The 18836-nt window shown below is 49.7% G+C and overlaps 9 protein-coding genes across 9 annotated transcripts; 1 reads left to right on the plus strand and 8 right to left on the minus strand.

The window, feature by feature from the left end:
- Positions 1-56: 56 nt before the first annotated feature.
- ABOM_002833 (FAD-dependent oxidoreductase) lies at positions 57-1442 on the minus strand (the record flags this gene model as incomplete). Its single annotated transcript, XM_022529963.1, has 1 exon — positions 57-1442. The coding sequence occupies one exon, from the start codon at positions 1440-1442 to the stop codon at positions 57-59; it is 1386 nt and encodes a 461-aa protein (XP_022391811.1).
- A 1046-nt stretch (positions 1443-2488) lies between these two features.
- Positions 2489-3514, minus strand: ABOM_002834 (complex I 24 kDa subunit family protein; the record flags this gene model as incomplete). The annotated part of the gene is made up of 3 exons (XM_022529964.1): positions 2489-2887; positions 2957-3247; positions 3392-3514. 3 exons carry the CDS (start codon positions 3512-3514, stop codon positions 2489-2491), a joined length of 813 nt encoding a protein of 270 aa, XP_022391786.1.
- Positions 3515-3943: 429 nt separating this feature from the next.
- On the minus strand, positions 3944-4294 carry ABOM_002835 (uncharacterized protein; the record flags this gene model as incomplete). Its single annotated transcript, XM_022529965.1, has 1 exon — positions 3944-4294. One exon carries the CDS (start codon positions 4292-4294, stop codon positions 3944-3946), a length of 351 nt encoding a protein of 116 aa, XP_022391787.1.
- Positions 4295-5284: 990 nt separating this feature from the next.
- aah1 (adenosine deaminase) lies at positions 5285-6340 on the minus strand (the record flags this gene model as incomplete). The annotated part of the gene is made up of 1 exon (XM_022529966.1): positions 5285-6340. The coding sequence occupies one exon, from the start codon at positions 6338-6340 to the stop codon at positions 5285-5287; it is 1056 nt and encodes a 351-aa protein (XP_022391810.1).
- Positions 6341-7015: 675 nt separating this feature from the next.
- Positions 7016-8320, minus strand: ABOM_002837 (L-threonylcarbamoyladenylate synthase; the record flags this gene model as incomplete). Its single annotated transcript, XM_022529967.1, has 1 exon — positions 7016-8320. The coding sequence occupies one exon, from the start codon at positions 8318-8320 to the stop codon at positions 7016-7018; it is 1305 nt and encodes a 434-aa protein (XP_022391788.1).
- Positions 8321-8962: 642 nt separating this feature from the next.
- Positions 8963-12445, minus strand: ABOM_002838 (putative DUF814 domain protein; the record flags this gene model as incomplete). Its single annotated transcript, XM_022529968.1, has 4 exons — positions 8963-10589; positions 10640-12219; positions 12280-12348; positions 12413-12445. 4 exons carry the CDS (start codon positions 12443-12445, stop codon positions 8963-8965), a joined length of 3309 nt encoding a protein of 1102 aa, XP_022391812.1.
- Positions 12446-13041: 596 nt separating this feature from the next.
- Positions 13042-13739, minus strand: ABOM_002839 (coatomer subunit zeta; the record flags this gene model as incomplete). The annotated part of the gene is made up of 2 exons (XM_022529969.1): positions 13042-13282; positions 13375-13739. 2 exons carry the CDS (start codon positions 13737-13739, stop codon positions 13042-13044), a joined length of 606 nt encoding a protein of 201 aa, XP_022391813.1.
- Positions 13740-14562: 823 nt separating this feature from the next.
- On the minus strand, positions 14563-16531 carry ABOM_002840 (uncharacterized protein; the record flags this gene model as incomplete). The annotated part of the gene is made up of 2 exons (XM_022529970.1): positions 14563-15827; positions 15889-16531. 2 exons carry the CDS (start codon positions 16529-16531, stop codon positions 14563-14565), a joined length of 1908 nt encoding a protein of 635 aa, XP_022391772.1.
- A 1376-nt stretch (positions 16532-17907) lies between these two features.
- On the plus strand, positions 17908-18553 carry ABOM_002841 (60S ribosomal protein eL30; the record flags this gene model as incomplete). The annotated part of the gene is made up of 4 exons (XM_022529971.1): positions 17908-18025; positions 18091-18128; positions 18197-18313; positions 18461-18553. Coding segments are annotated over 4 exons (366 nt in total), but the record flags the coding sequence as incomplete, so codon positions are not given.
- Between the last annotated feature and the right edge of the window lie 283 nt (positions 18554-18836).

Raw genomic sequence — 18836 nt, forward strand, 5'->3', positions numbered from 1 at the left:
GTCCAGATCACACTCGGGTATGCATTTATGTATATCTGTATGTATTTCCCGGTCTCCTACAACCTGCATACTCCTGCATTTGCTGACCTGCCTGTGTCCAGAATCTCCTCGACCAAACGTACGCAAGTCCTCGCACAGCCAACCGCAAGAGTCCATCCCGACCCACCGTGGCCATAGTTATGAACGATCCGGCGTGTATTCGCTCGACTATCAGCGGAGACCCTGACATTCAGGTATGAGAAGGGGCGCAAGCCTTGTGCAAGAGACTGTGCCTCATGGTCTGCATCCTTGAGGACGGGCAGGAACTCAGTCGCCCGTTCCCACATCGCCTTGACTTCAGGAGAGTCAAGGGAGAGATTCAGCTGCCAGTTGTTGCGCTGAGTGATTGAGCCAATGACAAGCATATCATCGTTACGAGGAACAATGAAGACTGTCTTGCTCACCGAGCCATCCTGATTCATTTGAGCCGGAAGAAGGAACGCATGGTCCGCTGGGTATCCCTCCGGCCTCCTGATCTTTCTGACTGCTCCCCGGACGGGGAATATCTGAGTATCGGTTGCAAGCTCATGAGCTCCTATGCCGCTTGCATTGACGATGATATCGGCACGATATTCCCTCAGCAGCTCTTGCTCATGAAGACGGAGATCACCAATGATTTGTCTAGTCTCTAGAACTGCCCCTTTGCTTTGAACAAGTCTCATCAGAAACGCCATAGCAACATCGGTATCAACCATGGGAGCTGCATGCTGATATGCGCAAGCAACACTAAACTGTTTCTTCGGGTCCACTAAACCTGCCAACACCTGTGAGTTGACTTTCCTTCCTCCATTGGCATCAGCCATGCAGTGATAATTGACTTTCAATTGGCCCCTGAAAGGCGAATCCACGCTCTCATCCAGTGTCTTTATCTCAAAATACTTTTCATAAAGCTTGTCATCACGGATATTGACACGGGACTCGTCCTCGATTGGCTGTTGAAAGAACTGAAACAAGGTCTTCATCTTCGCCCCAAACTTCCCAGCTCCAGAAATCCGTTCCGGACCATCACCCATAAGCTCATCCCGGTCCGCCATCATCTGATAGAACTCAAAACTCTGCATAGCCCACTCCCGATACTGCTCCAGAGTCGAGTACCCAAACAACGGGGTCTCAATCTCAGTGATCCCACACCCACCAGGAGGGTACTCCCACAGAGTCCCAGCAATCTGCGACGTCAACGGCTTCGCAGAACTGGCCCATTCCTTAGACACAATGGTGACGCGGTAGCCCTTGTCAAGGAGGATCCAAGCCGTCATCAGGCCGCTAACGCCACCCCCAATGACAAGAACATGCTTGGAGTGGTTTTGCACTTTCGTAGGGCTTTCTGGTGTCTTGGAGGTTGTGGAGAGCGTTAGCTCTTCCGGATAGCCTGGGGTAGCCTTGAGGGTGATTCTTGTAGCCATTGGAGAAAGAAATGCTTTATATGAGGCCCAGATTAGAGAGAAACGCCCTTGATTTCTGTACCTTATACCAAGTGTACAGATAGGAGACATGGCCCGATCTTTTTAAGAGCAATTCTTGTGCTCGCAAACAGGTATTCCTGTCAAATCACACCATGTCAAACCATTGTTATGCATAAATATGGTTTTATAGATTCCTTGGAAAGATATTGCTGTTTCAAGAATAGAATCTTACTCCTTCCATGCATTTCAACAGCTCCACCGCCACAAAAGTGTACGCAATGCAATCAGCATATTATATACCGTTTTGGAAGGCCAATTTGCTTTTAAGTAGCTCTCTAGCCTGGCTTTGGATTCTCAGCACACCCTGGGCATTCTACGCTGTCTAGGTGTACTTGTGGGGCATGGTATGTATAACACAGCGTGATATAAGCCTTCACGTTACGCCGTACAGGACGATCATCAGGCTATTGGCAAATCACAATTGGCCTGCGCAATCCCATATACTATATTCCGTCTCCTGCAGAAGCCAGGGTTCTGAGGCATGTACAACCCGGCCTGGACTCTAACCCTATCCGACTTCACCCGTGGGTCAGGTTACTGTTTGCTCAGCTGTCCCGGTGGATGGCATGTTTGCTGGCATGGTTGGCGATCTCGGGGAGGGGCGTGTACTTGTTTGATTTGTTAGGGCTGGGGATCCTTACGTTTAATTTTACGTCTATTATACGTATCATGGACTGTTCCCTGGGTCTGTTCGGGAATTGATATACCACACAGCCTTGAAAGGGGAATATCAAGGATTCGAGAAACGAAAACTGCATTGGGTACTGCTAAATAGAACTTCTATGGTAGTCTCTACCATCAATGTTTGACTTTTTCCCCAGAAGAAAAACATCAAACAAGCATACTGTACATAATCGACATTTGGCGGTCCTGTCCCGTGTCTACCGGCCAGGGGAAATAAACTAGAAACGCGAAAGGATAATCCTGACTCCAACGCATCGAGTCAGGGTGAGCTTCTTGAGATGAAATTATGGTTTGTCATATATTTATTGCTGCTGAGGCTGATCCAAGGCACCGTCCTTTCTCATCATCGTCTCCGGATCCCACACAGGGCTCTTCAGGTTTGTCAGGCCGGCGCTGTTCTCACAGGTGTCTCTTCCACTCATTGGGCCAGGGGCAGGAACCTGGACGGTCTTCCCGGCATCGGCGGCGGTCGCGGACTCCTTGAGTGCAGTGAGGAGAGTCTTGATGGACTCGGGAGTAAGGTCCTCGTAGTAGTCGTCGTTAATCTGGACCATAGGGGCGTTGACACAGGCGCCCAGGCACTCGACCTCGAGCAAGGTGAAGAGTCCATCCTCGGTGGTGTGTCCAGAGGTGATGCCGAGGTGTTCCGTAATAGCTTCAAGGATCTTGGTGCTGCCGCAGCCTCCGAGCTGGCATGGTGTCTGGTCCCGAAAACGTCAGCAGATGTACACTTATTAACCCACACCCGTAAAAGACAATAGTTCTCATACCGTTGTGCAAAGCTGAACAAAGTATTTGCCAACAGGCTCACGGTTGTACATGGTATAGAAAGTAGCGACTTCGTAAACACGCATGGGGGGCATCTCCAGGAGGCGGGCGACCTCGTTCATGACGCTAATGCTGGTGAAGCCGTGCTGGCGCTGACCCAGATCCAGGAGAGGCATGACGGCGGCCTTCTTGTACTGGGGAGGGTAGCGCTTGAGGATCTCATCGATCAGTCGTTGGTTCTGCTCGTTGAACGTGAACGGGATGGTCGGGTTGTTGTTAGGCTTGTTGCGGTGCTGGGAACCTATCGGTCAGCAAAGATTCGTTCTCCAAAATGCCTCCCCTCATCTTTACGCCTATTAAGGAAAGCTAAGGCATCCGAGGAGGCTGCGACCGCCAATGTTTTTCCATGTGCTATCGCAAAGATAACGTGAACGTACCACGGACAGGGCGTCGCTGCAACGTTGCGGACCAGCCGAGAACGGTCTGCATTGAGTCTTGGGGGCGCGCTGGAAGAACTGACGACCGACCCGAGGGACGGCGGGAAAGAATTTGGAAGCCATTGCTGGCGGGAGAGAGGGGATATGAGTGGACGGGGGAGGAGGAGAGCGACACTGATGGATTGATTATTGAAGGTGGACGATCGATTTGGAGTCGAAGAGACGTTTTGCGGGAGCTGCGGTTGGCCAATCAGCGACGACAGATTACTCCCGCCTTGTGTGCCAATCATTCATTACTAACCCTCAATTGAGAGAGGGTTCATATTGGATATCAACGACAACTACTACGTGAAACTGATTTCAATCTTGATCTGAATTACCACCAAGAAATCCATTGGTACCAATGCGTTGCTAACTTAGTCTGTCTTCATTGAGACCCCCAATCAATCAACTGTAAACGCCCATCATGCATATAACATCGTCATCGTTATTGACCATCAAATTCAACGTCCCTCGGTCCTAGGTACTAATCCTATAGTGACGACGGCCCTTTCACACATCCTCAAGTTTATAGACCTCATAAGCGACCTCCTCATACGGATGCGCCTTGATCAGCACATCCACCGCCTGCAACATGATGGTCCGACCGAAACACATCACTTCGACCTTCATCTCCTCCACCGTCTCTAGTGCTCCTGCAGCTCCGATCGCAGGATTAGCCTCATCAGACGGCAGGAATTGACCTTGACCCGGCATCTGGAAGCAGCACTTGGTGTATTTGCCGCCCGGGAAGGTCCCTGCCCCGGTCTCAAAGATGGCCTCTTTACATGCATCGAGATGGGAATGTGGGACGAAGAAAACGAGTTTGTAGCGGCCCGAGACTGAGGCAGCGTCTGAGGACATAATTCTTCGTTGATAAGTGTAGTTGGTGGTTTTTGCAGCGGTTGTAGAGCGCGGGGGGGAATGGAGAACAGTAGTGGATGGTAGCTGACGGAGCCCGCGGATGGAGTTGTGTAGGGGTCGCAAGACGGCTCTGCAACCTATCGAGATGAGAGAGGAGGGGATGGTTGGGCGCATTTGCCTATTATCCGGTCAATATTGCTCGTGAATTAAGAAGTACCCTCTCATTGCTGGGTGTTCCTACCTTTATTCGTTACTCGCTCTTGGCAACTGGTGTTGTATGTTAGTAATCTTTGCGTACTGCGTAGACTTCAAAGGAAGCTTAGGAGCCCACGATATCTCCTATTTAGTCTTCTAGTCCTATACTTCTTTCAAAAGCTGTATTTCAATCTTGCTTTTTGTTCACTAATTACATGGGTCCCTTTTTCATTTAGGATATTCTGTCTATTCTAAAATATCGTATATATAACATCGAACCTTGGTATTGTAATCCTACACCGAGATATATAAGATAAGCTGGTATAGTCACTTAACAATATTTGTCTCCCATCTACACCTAATGCTATAGGATAACCGAAAGGAGAATCGCCACAAGGTAAAACAGCTTCAAATGATCTACAAAGTCCAAATACCTCACAATATACTAAATACAGTATTCGACCCAACCCCCGCAGCATGCCCAAACCATATGCATGCAATCGCCAATCCCACCAACCCTAATCCTAGGCCTAAAGACAACGGTGGGAAGCTAGCGTCCATTTGATTCCTGGTTCTCACTTCAACAGAAGGTATCTCCTGTGATTAGCATGGTGAGAAACAGCCCCGCAGAACCTCTTCTGAGGATAGGTGTGAATAGCACGCGCCGGGCCCGAGTCCTTGGGCTTGTTGTTGAAGTGATACTGACGTCTGTCCAGGAAGACGGGGTGTATATTTGCAATGGAGATGTTCATATCTTGAGTTAATTATTGTACACCGGGAAGGAAAGCCACACGCTCAAACAACAGCAACATGTCTCTGCACATGATCGCCAATACGCTTCAGCAGCTCAGCCTTCCTCTCCTCCCCAACCCAGCTCCCTTTAATACTATTCTCCGCAATCACCCTCCACTCATCCACCGTAAGCTGGAACGCCTCCTGCACAGCACAATAATTATCCAGGATATACCCTCCGAAGTACGCCGGATCGTCACTATTAATAGAGAACATAACACCTGCATCCAAGAACTTGCGAATAGGGACCTGCGCAATAGACTCGACACAACGCAACTGCAGATTCGAAATCGGGCAAACCGTTAGCATAACCTGATCCCTCGCCACCTTTTCCAGAAGCACAGGATCCTCTACAAGCCGAATACCATGGTCGATACGCTGCGCGCCCAGCTCCAACGCAGTACTGATATACGACGGATCACCCTCCTCACCGGCATGAGCTGTGAGCCTGATCCCCTTCGCCGAGGCCGACGTGTACAGCTCCCGGAACATGTCCTTGGGGGGCCCGACTTCTGTCGACGACCAGCCAAGTCCATGGACGACCTCGTTTTCGAAGTGTTGCTGATCCAGGGCTTCCTGGTACACCCGTGCGGCGTTATCGACGGGGAGATGGCGCACGAAGCACAGGATGAGACGGGTCGTTAGCCCTAATTCCCTCTCGGCGCGTTGGCAGCCAGCCACGAAGCCTGAGACGATGGTCTCGTAGGGGATGCCGCGGTCCCGGTGGACTTGCGGGTCGAAGAAGACTTCTGCGTGGTGGACGCCGTCGGCGTGAGCTTTTTGGAAGTAGGCCCAGGCGAGGTCTGCAAAGTCGGACTCATGGTGCAGCACTGACATGCCGATGAAGTAGAAGCGGAGGAAGTCGTCGAGGGATGTGAAATGGCCGTAGCGGTGGCTGAGAGTCTCGATGGACTCGTAGGCTGGTTCATCGGGGAGTGAGACATTGTTTCTCTGGGCTAGTTCGAAGATTAGGTCAGGAGCTAGACAGCCTTCAAGATGGACGTGGTGTTCGCATTTGGGGAGACCGTGCAGGAAGTCGTGAAGATCGGATTTGCACATTCTTTAGTCTTGAGACTGTACGGGTTGATCGCGGAAGATGATATGACAATAATAATCTAAAATATAAGGGGATTTTGTACAGAACGAGGGTCCTATACAAGAGAGTACATTTATAAAGAGGAAGAATATAGTGGCATGTGACCTTCGATATGCCGATCTAAAGTTTGACTCAACTACTAATTAAACGGACCATGCATACAAATGGATGAAGAATCTTAAAATTTACCTCCCGCTGGATTCAAGTTTCAAATAATACATTAGTTAAGTGGGTACATTCAACTAATCAAATATCAATGCTGGGTCGTGGGGTGATAGTATTGGATCTCCAAAAAGGGCAAATTTTTGGAATACATAGTCGGTACGAGATGATTTCAAATCTGTAAAATTTAATCAAGATACCTTTTGAGACCCACATGACTTCCACCAAATCTTCAGTCCAGATAAGACGCACTCAGATAAGCCGACTCAAGCCCTAGTATAATCGCATGAGGGGTCGGAGACTTCCGATTTCTGAGCGCCGGAGAGCGGAGACACAAGATCTTCGTGAGGATCATTTCAATTCGTAGTTGAATTATAAACACAATAGTAAAGCTCTATCTATAACCAGGTACCAGAAAGAAGGGAAAAAATTGTAACCAGAGCCTCGTCTACCCTTTTAGCATAAAGTCTATACATCTAGACTCGCAATTCTGCCCCCGCAGCTTTACGGAGACGGTTCATGACGGCAGCTGCGCGGTCGCCTTGTTGATCCGAGATGCCCTCGACATAGATGACATCCACTTCCATTTCATCCATGGCCCGCAGTGCTGCAAAGAGCCCGCGCGCAATGGACTCGACATCGGGTCCGAGATGACAATCAAAGGCCTCTTTGAATGCAGGGCTACGACCAGAGTTGCCCTTGATGGGAACAGAGAATCCCGCCAGGCCGTCAATCAATGACGGAAGGGGTTTGAGGGTTTTCTCGATCTCTTCATCAGACAATAATCCGAGACCCCGCTTCCAGTGCTTCGTTCGTACAATACCGATCATATGTGCCCCAATCGCTGTATCTTCTAAGTCCTTGCGGATATGCTTGGTGACAGACTGCTCCTTGGAGCCAGCCTCAAAAAGTACCACACGTGCTTTGGGAGAATAGTGTCGGTATTTCATACCCGGTGCCCGAGGGATCTCTTTGACGTCGAGGGTACCATCATGGTATCCAAGTTGTACATTTTCCCATCCCGCACATGCCCGGATCTCTTCAATGCCAATACCGCCTGGCCGCAGGATTGCTGGTGGGTCACACAGGCCATCAACCACAGTACTTTCAACACCGACACCGCATAAGCCACCATCAAGGATTAGCTCGATACGGCCTTGAAGGTCATGATATACATGCTCCGCCGCTGTTGGGGAAGGTTTGGTCGATGCGTTCGCCGAGGGTGCCGCCAGCGGCCGGTCTGCGGCATGGATCAACAGCCGTGCAAGCGGCGAAGAAGGCATGCGCGCCCCAAACGTCGTCAGTTTAGAAGTAACTTCCTTCGCCAGAAGCGATCCAGATGGGTTCGGTAGAAGAATCGTAAGAGGACCTGGCCAGAAGCGGGCAATCAAAGATTGATAGACAGAAGGAATTGAGTTTCGTGGGCTATCGGATGCGCTCGTAGAACCCGATTCCTGCGGGTTGAGTAGCCGCTCCAACATTTCGAGGGAGTCAATATGCACAATTAATGGATTATCCGACGGTCTCTGCTTGGCCTTGTAGATCCCTTGCACCGCATCGCTTCGTGTCGCATCGGCGCCCAACCCGTACACTGTCTCTGTAGGAAACGCAACAGGGATATTGCTCGTTCGGAGAAGTTGAGCAGCCTCGTCAATCGCGGCAGCTTCTGGTGTTTTATTGCTGCGCTCACTATCCCACCATTCTGAAAGGGACTTAGCCCCAGGGCCTTCTATATTCAATCGACGGACCGACAAGATCCGAGTTTTCTCCTTTGACGACATGGTGGTGGTAGTGCCCAAAAACCTCGTAAAGCTGCGCGGACAGCCGCCAGCGACAAGGCGAGAGACGAAGGACACCAGCTTCGCTGATATAGTAGGCGAAACTTCAGAGCTACGGACGAGTGTCGCGGGGTGACTCAAAACGCGAATAGATTGAGTGGTGGGGGAAAGCGTTTTCGGCCCTACAAAGCCTTATTTGTTAGGTAAATTCCAAGTGGAGTCCGTCCAGACCAGACGCCCCTCCTTGAGGGACTTACCAACCTAGAAAGAGATTTTGCGAAATGTCTGATAGTCGCCAATTGCGGTCTTTGCACCAGCCGAAAATTTGATCGTTCCGATGACGTCGTTTTACATGTATGACTAAGCTGTTTGACTGTGTCATTATGCGGTGCATAACGATTCAACTCTGATATAGCATAGTCCTAAAACACTTACTCTCGAAATGAAGATGGAAGTTTGTACGAAAGAGTGCCCTCGGGGAGGTTCAGAGTGAAAAGACTTTGTTCGTGGATCTTCATTGGGACCCGAACGTTGATTCAGGATGGTGGGCACTGCGACCATCCAAAGTGTATAGATAGTATACGCAGTTGAAGACTAGTAATAATACAACATGCCAAAGGCTATGTACAAGATCGTAGTCTAAATTTATTTCTTCTTTCCACCCTTTCCGCCTTTGTTACCGCTGCCACCACCTTTTCCTTTACCTTTACCATCGCCTCCGCTGGCTCCGAGCATAATTCGCACTTTCCCAACAGGAACGCTGTTGATGATCTCAGTCTCTTTCCATGCCTTGATCACATCACCTTCCCGGGCCCGGAGTTTCTCTGCGTCAGCGAGACTGATGCCAGCTTCCTCAGCATATTCCTTCTTAACCTTGCCGGTGGTGGTCTCAGCCACCCATCGTCCAAGTATCTCCTTGACAGCCTTACCCTTCTTCACCGTACCAGGCTGCAGTTTGACCTTGTATCTATATCGACTCAGTGCTGCCCAGGGAGCACAGACTGGAATGGCTGCAAGGATCTCGTCCTCCGGACGAGGCGTCCCAATCAATGCTGGGATCCACTCAAGGTCTGCTGCCTCCGCAGCGGCCGTCTCTTCGTCGTAATCATCACCACCTTCCTCAAACAGGGCCTGTCGTCTGCGTTCGGCTTCTGCAGCACGCTCATGTTGTGCCTGACGACGCTTCCTCTGTGCCTCGGCTTCTTTCTCGCGATTTTCCTTAGCTTCGGCGGCGGCAGCAGCCTTACCAGCTTTGCCCTTGTTGGCCCCGAGCAAGCGGAGCGCTAGTTCACGATCTTCATCATCCTGATCAGCGTACTTAGCGGCTGCTTTCTTCGCTTTCCCTTTCTTGCCTCGGGTAGGTGCCGGTGCATGTTTGGCGTTCGTTGCTTTGGCAGTTGAGTTCTTGCCGGGTGCTTGTTGGCCAGCCTCGGACGAATCAGGAGATTTCCCCTTCCGAGGCGATTGCCTGGCCGTTGCAGAGAGCTGGCGTTCGCTTTCATCTTCTACCGGACCGCTTCCATCTTCCGTTGGCGCATCTGCCTCTGCTTCTTCCTCATCCAACGCATCCGCCTGCTCTTCTGACTTATCGGCAACATCTTCAGCATCTGATCCGGTATCCTTTTCTCCCTCCTGCGCGACCTCGGTATGAGGAGACTCCGATGGTCCACGCTGTAATGGGTTTCGAGTGGGAAGTGAATCAACATTGTCTTGTTCATTCTCTGAGTCCGAACTCTGCTCTTCGGCTTGTTCTTTAGGCTCCTCAGAAGGTTTATGAATTTCCCCTGTCTCCTGTTGTTGCTCAGAGTGTTGTGTGCTTCCCCCAGCTTGCTCGTTACCACCCACGGTGGTTGACTCGGCCGCCTCAGGCTCGTCAACAAAATGAGTTGTGTGGTTTTTCAGGCTATCTTTGCTAATTTGGAATGTCACTCCAAAACCTAGAACGAGTTGCGACGGGGCAAGGAAATTCTTCTCTCCCTTGACCAAGAAATCTCCCATAGGAAGAAGCCCTCCCGCTTCAGCAGTTTTTGTTATTTGACTGGCCTGGGCCCACCATGCAGACATGACAGCTTTCGAATCCCAAGCACTTGATGTAGCAACGCATAGATTGCCAGCCTGTGAAAGGGTGCTTGGTGGTATAGGCGCGTTAGGGTTCTTCGATCTGTTCTTGACAATCATGGGTCTAGCTCCTTCCAAATCCGCATGCACAAAGATATCCCCTTTCTTAAGATAACGGCGGTAAAGCATCTCGCTCTGCATAGCGTCTCGACCGCTGCGATGGTTAGCAGATATCCATATGAAGGGGATAGTGACAAAACTTACCCCAGGACGAGGTATCCCTCCGAAGAGATGAAGAAAAGAAACTTCTCAAACCAGAAGGGTTGTCGGGTTTGCCGGAGAGTTTGTTTCTCTTTTTTCAAGCCCCGTTTGAGGTCTTCCGTTACCTTCTTTTCGTGGCTTTTGAGTGCTTTGGTAGATGACTGGGCCGTCCTTTGTTCCTTAACCGCGGCCAGTTTCTTCTGCTCATAGTACTGCTTCGCATTCGCCCATGGAGAGACACCGAGGTCGATGTCAATAATCAATACCGATGGGGGTTGTTGGCTTTCGCCATTATCCTGCTCGTCGTCGGATTCTTCAGACTCGTCGCTCGAAAATAGCTCGTCTTCCTCATCTTGCTCGTCACCAGCTTCTCCAAGAAGCAGTGTGATCGTGTTTTCATGGAGTTTCAAGGGAAGCTTGATAATTCTCGCCACAGGGTTTCCTCGGCTCTGCTCCATTTCGATAAGACGTGCGATTTCTACCCAGTCCATGCCCTGAGCGATCAGGCCATTGACCGCATCCATGGCTTCTTGGACTCGGTAGACATTATCCTCGATCGCGCCTGCTTTGCGAATATGTAGCTCTTGTTGTTCTTTGAGGGCACCGATCTTTTTCTCGTGCTCTTGTCTCACTGCATCAAGCTTTCTCTTCGCTGCCTCCTCGCGCTCTGTAAGTCGTGACTCCAGCTTCTGGGTCTCGATTGATGAGAAATATTCGTCAACCGTGGCATTCAACGAGGGAAATTCCAAGATGCTAATGCCCGGTTTCCCTTCAAACTGTCGAGGCTTGAATGGGTGGAAATCCTCATAGAGAAGGTTGGCTGTCTCCGAAGGCTGCTCATTCTCACCAGTCGACTGAGAAACGCTGCGATTATCTTCTTTCGCAACAATGTAACCAGGATGACTCTCTTGCGTTGAAAGTCTCGTGTTCTCATTCTGGGCCTCTTGCAAAACACCGTTGACTTCCTGAAGGAGGCTTTCGTCCTGTAGTACCTTATCCAAGGGTGTTGTTGGATCAACCTCCTTCGTCGCAAAAGCATGGTCCAGCAAAAGGGGAGGGTATTCGGGGAAGCCTTGAGAGAGAGCCTTCCTTAACACATCCGCATTTTTCTTCTTTGACTTTTTCGGTGCTCCGTCCTGATTTGCAAATAGCGCTTTCGCCTTCTCCAGTGTCTCCTTGATCCTCTCTAACGTAATTTCCGGGATCCCGTGGTAGTTCTGTTTGTTCGTTACTGTGTATTGAATTCCAACCCTCGCCTCCTCTCCCTCGCTAATAGAGACTTGACGGAATAGAGCCAGAATATTATGTTCGCGGTCGGTGATTATGATGTTTCCCCCCGCAAAGAATTCCAAGAACATGTGGTACATGCCATCGCTGAACGAGATGTCAATAACGCGATCGGTGCCGATCTGCTTAACCGAAGTGATGCGTCGTGATTTAAGGAATTTGCGCATGCGAGTCACGAAGGGGGATGGCATGGAAGCCGTCGCCCGCGAGTATTGGGTGACATGGCATCGGAAGCCTGAGTCGACGATGAGTTGCTTGCGATGATCTGGTTTTGCGAGTTTGAATAAGAAGATCCTCTTTGGACAGCGACCCGCGTTAGTTGGGTATTGATTCTTGCTGGGAAATCAAGGGCCTACCGATGAGAGATCATATATGTTCGACACTCGCAAATTGACGATCTCCGAGGCAAGCTCCTGGGAGATGACCTGAGAGGTTCGTGTGAGTCCAACCGAGTTCCGTTCCAAGTTACAAGCATCTGTCAAAGCATACCTTAACGTCCAATGACGAGAATCGCTGCTTCATCTTTTTTTTTTTAGTCGTAGCTTGGGACTCCAGAGAAATGAGCCAGTACGGCGAAAAATGGCTGGTGGGCAAGATGTTTGCAAAGACCAAAAAGGTACCAGCGTAGGCAAAGAGCGTGACGTATGCGGGGCAGTTTTTCACTGTTTATCGATCGTTTTTCCATGCCATTCGATAGTGTTTGTAACCGCATAAGGCCAGCCCACAAAATTGTGGAGAATATCATGATCGAATTCGGGTATTTTCTACATTGGCTAGAATGCTGTTTGTCTGATCTTCTGTTGCTTTGTTTCTTTTGCGATATCTCGAGACTGCGTGAGGCAAGGAAGTGTCCTCCCCTGCCGCTAAGTGACAAGTGTAAACCCGCATCTGATCATGAAGGAGTATCTCTATAGAATATTCAGGCGTCCCCGGAAGAAAAAGAACGAGGTAATCAAATGAATCAATCAACATCGTGAAATAAATAAGCAACACGCACAGTACCACGCCGGGACCAGCCACATAGTATTAAACGAAGAAAGTTAAAATAAGACATCAAATGCATAACCATGCGAGAAATCAACCCAATTTAAACACGCCCAAGTGGTATGTAAGCCCCTCTACATCTGCCGCAAGCCTTCGGCCAAGCGCCGCTTTCCAAGCTCCCAGGCATTAAGCAGGCCTTGTTCGGACAGATCGATGCTCTTCAGGTTTGGCGCATCGGCCTGGGGGGCACGGCTCACACGCGAGGAGATAAGAACAGGGTCCGTCTCGAGAATGATACCATCATCAATGATCTCATCGATAGCCAACGCAACAAGGTCATAGTTCTCGACAATCGTACGCTTGTCAGTAGCACCCCTATCCCGAAAAGGCAAACGTTAGTTTCCACCAACCTACTCCATGCCGTATCCCGCAACACCGAGACCAAGAAACAGGGGAAGACAACATACTTGAACAAGATACCCAAAGCATCCCTCAACGACAGCACGACATTATAAAGCAGGACTTCGTTCTCCTCAGCGCCTCCAACAACATAGAGCATGACATCGCTCTCCATCTTGAAGACAACGATCCGGTTGTCGTATAGGATCACATCGCTGGTCTGCTTGTTTGTCTTCTCAAGGAGGCCCTGTTCGAAGGCCTTCTGTTCTTTGAGCGTGGGATAGGGGTTTGCGCCAGGGTAATCGGTGGAATTGGGGGCAGCACCGGCCGGGGGGTGAGGCGGAGAATAGTATTTGGCGAAGATGCGAGAGCCATCGTCGGCCGACATTAGGAGGACGGCATTGACGGAGAAGAGAGACAGAGAGCCAGGCATTTTTAATTGGGGTATTCTTGCTTTTTTTGTTTCTGAATTGCGTGTTTGGTTTTCAGCCTTGGTGTGCTGCTGGTGTAGTTGGTATTATCTATTTACTGTCACGCTGGCCGGTGGCCGGAAGTCGTATTAATGTTGTTCCGGAGTATAGGATGGAGGACACCTGTTTTATTAACCATAAGTGTGTTAAACGGGTTTTTCTTAGTCAAGAGAAAAAGAAGGAGGAGGAAAGAAAAATGGAGTGAGGCATGCTCTAGAGTTGGAGGAACTTCTGAGAAGAATTCGTTTGTAGATCGTATTGAGACATTGTACCTATTTAATTGATATACACACATGTCCACAATTAGGACATAGACAGGACCATCAGAGACAAAGTAGTTTCACAGAAAATTATCACTCTATAAACAGAGTATCTCAATCATATGTTCATCAAGGAGAGGGAGACATAAGCAAGGCCGGAATATCGTCATAATCAATCCTCAGCAAATATCCAACAGTAGAAGGTTTCAACGAGCGTCCAAGCATAAACATGGGTAACATGACAAAATCCCCGATGGCGTGGCCATGAAATGTCAAAGAAACATAGATAGTAAGTTATCCAACAACAGATTCATCGCCATCATAAAGTCCATAAGGTAAAACAGGGATTGAAACATGACGACATTCTGGGTGTTCTAAACGCACAAGACCATAAAAAGGAGTAGACAGGGGGCCTTAGAAGGACAAACGCCAAAGAAATAAATAAAAGGGGAAGAGGAAAAATAAGAGGTAGACAGAAGAGCAATTGTCAAGAACTAATGGTTACAGCCAAAGACATAATGCAGGCTTATGCGGAATCACCTGTGTTGGGCCGGTTGAACCAAGGGATCCAACTACCACGGTTCGCCTTTTTCCGAGCTTCTTCGTCGTCTGCTGCTTTGGTTTCACTGACAAGGCGCAAGGGACGTAGCTTGCTCTGGGTCATCACCGCTCCGGTATAGTTTGTCATTCCGTTGCTTGAACGAGGAGAGCTCGAGGTTGCACCTGTAGAAGCCGTATCACCAGGTGGCTCGCTCGTAATACTGTTGGAGCTGCTCATTTGGCTGCGATCGTGTTGACTGGATAGCGATGGGGCGCGATTACTGCCGCTCATGCCAGACATATAGCTCGCTCCAGATAAGACGCTTGTGCGGGATCCAGGTCCCATGAGCGTAGGGCTCATTGGGCCCCCAGAGTTGCGTCCGCGATAAATCTGGCCTACCACGGCAGCGGCAGCTACATCGGTCTGCTCTGATCGCGTTCTGCGATGTCCTCTCGCCTGGACACGATTCATGGGAATGCTAGGCGCAGTTTCTGGGTTCTCATGAGGTGTCACCGAGACAGAGGCCGCGCTTGTTGGAGGCGGCATCATGCTGGAAGGACGTGACCGTTGAGGTCGTTGCGTCGGGCCCGCCACAACGGATCTAGCTCTCTGCAAGAAAGACTGGGCATCCTCCTTATCGGTGGGCGTTGGTGGAAGTTCCTTGTCAGTGCTTGCCCGCTTAGGGGGGTCATTCTCGTTCTTGTCCAAAATGGTCTCGAACCCGTCATGTTGCAAGAGACGGCTGATGATGCGCTCGATGTAGAGGGTGAGGGCTTTGTTCTGATCTTTCAGCGCCTTAACCTCTGTCTCGAGCTTGCGGGTGTTATCGTTATCCGCTCTTGCGTCTACAGACTCAAGTTCATCAGCCAGCGAACCCAAACCGCTGCCAGACTCCTTAGTCTCTTCAGCTTCGGGGTGGGCTTCTCGCATGAAGTCGCCCTTGGTGAAATCACCATTCAGCGTTTTCTCACTGAGGAGTAGCTGGTAGCTCTCGTTGTCCTCCATGAGACGAGCGTTGGCCATACGAGCCTCCAAAAGTTCCTTTTCTAATTCCCGTTGACGGCCGCCACCTTTATTTTCCATCTCCACGAGTTTAATTTGGGACTCGGCCAGTTCAAGGCGGAGGGACTCGATCAATTTATCCTTCTGCAAAAGCAGTGTCGAGTTGCTTCGGGACGGACTCCGCTCAATCTGAGACGAGGGCGCAAACTGTCCATCGACATCCGGGGAGGACCGATTACGGAAACTGGCTAAAAGCGAAAGTTAGAAACAAAGACCGGGCGAATATGGAGAACGAGGGGAGAACCATACAAGAACGAGAAACATTCTTATCTGCATCAGAGTTGATTCGCTCCTTCTGGGCCAGGGAATCCTTAAGACGCTGGATGGTAGCCTGCATCTCTTCTTCCCGGCTCGCCTGCTGCTCCTTCTCCTGGAGCATAGCGTTCCGTTCCAACTCATGCGCCTGTTCCAAGTCACGTATCTGCCGGACATGGTCACGGATCTCACCATTGAGGGCTTCTACCTTGCTGTCCCTCTCATGAGCCTGGTCCTCCAGTTTTCCTTGCTCACTGACGGCCTCATCGAGTCGCATCTGCAGGACACCCAACTGCTTCTGGTATTGCTCAGAGGCTGTCTCTGCTTTCTGCAGCTGTTCCCTTAACTCTTCGATGAGGGCAGCATTCTGAGCCCTTGCTTCTTCCTCAGAGGGATCGCGGTTCACTTTTGGAACACTCGAGGTGCTAAGGTTGGAGCGACCGGGTTTTCTGGCTGCAGCCCGCGCTGACACTGGGGCCGAGCCACGGAGAGATGGAGATCGAGATATACCATTCGTGGTCGTGCTGGGAGATCGGGTATGGCTTCGCGATGGAGTGCCATTCACCGTATGATTTTCCGCGGGCGAAGATTTGGTCGAACTGCCTGGGGTTCCAGGCTTCCGGGGTGTCGTAGACATTGTCACCGGCAATGACGATGCTCACAACGAGCAGTGAATTGTAAGAAGAGAAGACAACCCGGAAAGGGGCAATTCTAAAGAATTGAAGGCAGTGATGAAACGACCGGGAAATTAAGTGATAAATTTAAGGATCGGGGGAGGTATATAGTAGTAGCGGTCAAAACACAGTGGACACTATGCCGTAGTGGGGGAAGTCTAGTTTGTTAAGTAGTAAGTAGTAGTCGTAGAATTTATGGCTGGTTCAAAGACTAGCCCCCTTGGTCCAAAACAATGAAAAAACACAGACGGGAAGGAAAGAAATTTATAAGCAAGAGGAAGGTATAAATATCTATCAGGGAAAGACCAAAAAAGGTGTATCACGTTAGGGATAAATTCCAGAGTCGAGGAAATTCTGGGGATGGGAAAATGGTGGATGGGCTTATTATTACAGACATTAGGGGGGGTTGATGATCCCGTATGAAAACGGGCACCAAGGCAGTATTAAAGTGGGTAAGTAATGTTCCATACAGCCATAATACATCCGTCTCTGCTGGTTGCTCAGGGAATTTAGTTCAACTTTTAATTAATAGCGCAACGGGGACAACAACAATGTGCTCGGTACTTTCCTATTCTCCTTCTGTTAGAGGTTAACTTGCTTGTAAGGATGCGTGAACATGAACTACTCCGATGCATGGTCTTGACTGCCCGAGAGACCACCAAGAGCCAACTATAATACTTCATTCTATTATTTGTTGTTACCACCACAATTACTGGGGTTACTGAAGTGGACAGCATATGCAGAAGGGACCCTTTCACCGGGGAGACAACTTAACCTAACATATGGCGGGATAAAGATAGTACAGTACGGAGTAGTCATACCGTAAATCAACATACTCCGGAGTAGTAGTTCCTTGCTGCGCACAGGGTCTCGCCATCTGTCCATCTTGGAGGAGGAACAAGAATAGAATTTCGTTCACCTGCCACCCAATAAGGATGTTAATGGAGGGTATCTGCGCCACGTTTGAACAAAATGATAATCGACGTCCAACTGTTCTATCCGACCCTCCATTGGGAGAATTGACCTCAAGCTACGAAGAAATAGGGTTCGTCTGAAGGCAGTGAATGCTGACAGCACATTAGCCACGTCCGATCCGCCCATGGAAGTAGGGCTGTATTTTTCGTAAGATACGGACTCGATCGCTGGGAGCTGATACAGACCTGATACAGGGTGGAAGTGAGGATCGCCGAAAGCACCAAAGAAAAAAAAAGGCGGAATGACTCAGCAACGACGGAGCGGATCAGAAATAGTCCGAGCGAATATAACGCTCGACCGCCAAACCCCACAAAGGAAAGAAAAAAACCCAACTTCACGATAAGGCCGGAGCGCACCTTTTCAGACTACTCTCCAAGCATACCGAACTACTCAGTTCAACAGCGTAACGATGGCCCCCAAGAGCAAGAAGAACGCCGACTCCATCAACAGCCGTCTGGCTTTGGTGATGAAGTCTGGAAAGGGTATGTCAATCTTTAATTTTTATCGTTTATGTGGATTTGGACTCGGTTGCTAACTTCTGGTGCAGTCACCCTTGGCTACAAGTCGACCATCAAGACCCTCCGCGTAAGCTTTTCTCGCACACAATTGGATGCTTTCGACACATGAGACGGTGATCTAACTATGAAATCCAGTCCGGCAAGGCCAAGCTGGTCATCATCGCTGCCAACACTCCTCCTCTCCGCAAGAGTGAGCTCGAGTACTACGCTATGCTCGCCAAGGCCCCTGTTCACCACTTCTCTGGTAACAACGTAAGTATCCCTTTGTCGCATATGTCTCTTTGCTCCAACATTGCCGGCCCTCTCTCAGGAAGGCAGGTCGTGTTGGAGCCGCCCTGAGAAGCCGCAATCTTTGGCTGTGGAGGGTACTAGATAACTGACGTTTGCGCGTAACTACAGATCGAGCTGGGCACTGCTTGCGGTAAGCTCTTCCGCACCAGCACCATGACTGTCCTCGATGCCGGTGACTCCGACATCCTGTCCAGCCAGTAAGTGTAAAGCACGGACAATGTCTTCATGTTATGTCTGGACGATGTACAAGCCTTGGAAACGATGAGGCACGTGATAGATAATGACAAGAACCTTTACACTTATTAACTGTTTTGACTTGGTACATCTTCGTATATTGGTATATGTAGGATGAACTTGGTAGAAAGTAGTGGAATGTCAGGTGTATGGCGACCAGAATTAGCAATCAATATTTGCTCGCCCTTGAGTATACTTCAACCTTGGGTGTTGATTTGTCATCTCTATCTGTATCTCTGTAGTATCTCTA

The sequence above is a fragment of the Aspergillus bombycis genome (assembly GCF_001792695.1).
Source record: "Aspergillus bombycis strain NRRL26010 chromosome Unknown contig00018, whole genome shotgun sequence".
Lineage (NCBI taxonomy): Eukaryota > Fungi > Ascomycota > Eurotiomycetes > Eurotiales > Aspergillaceae > Aspergillus > Aspergillus bombycis.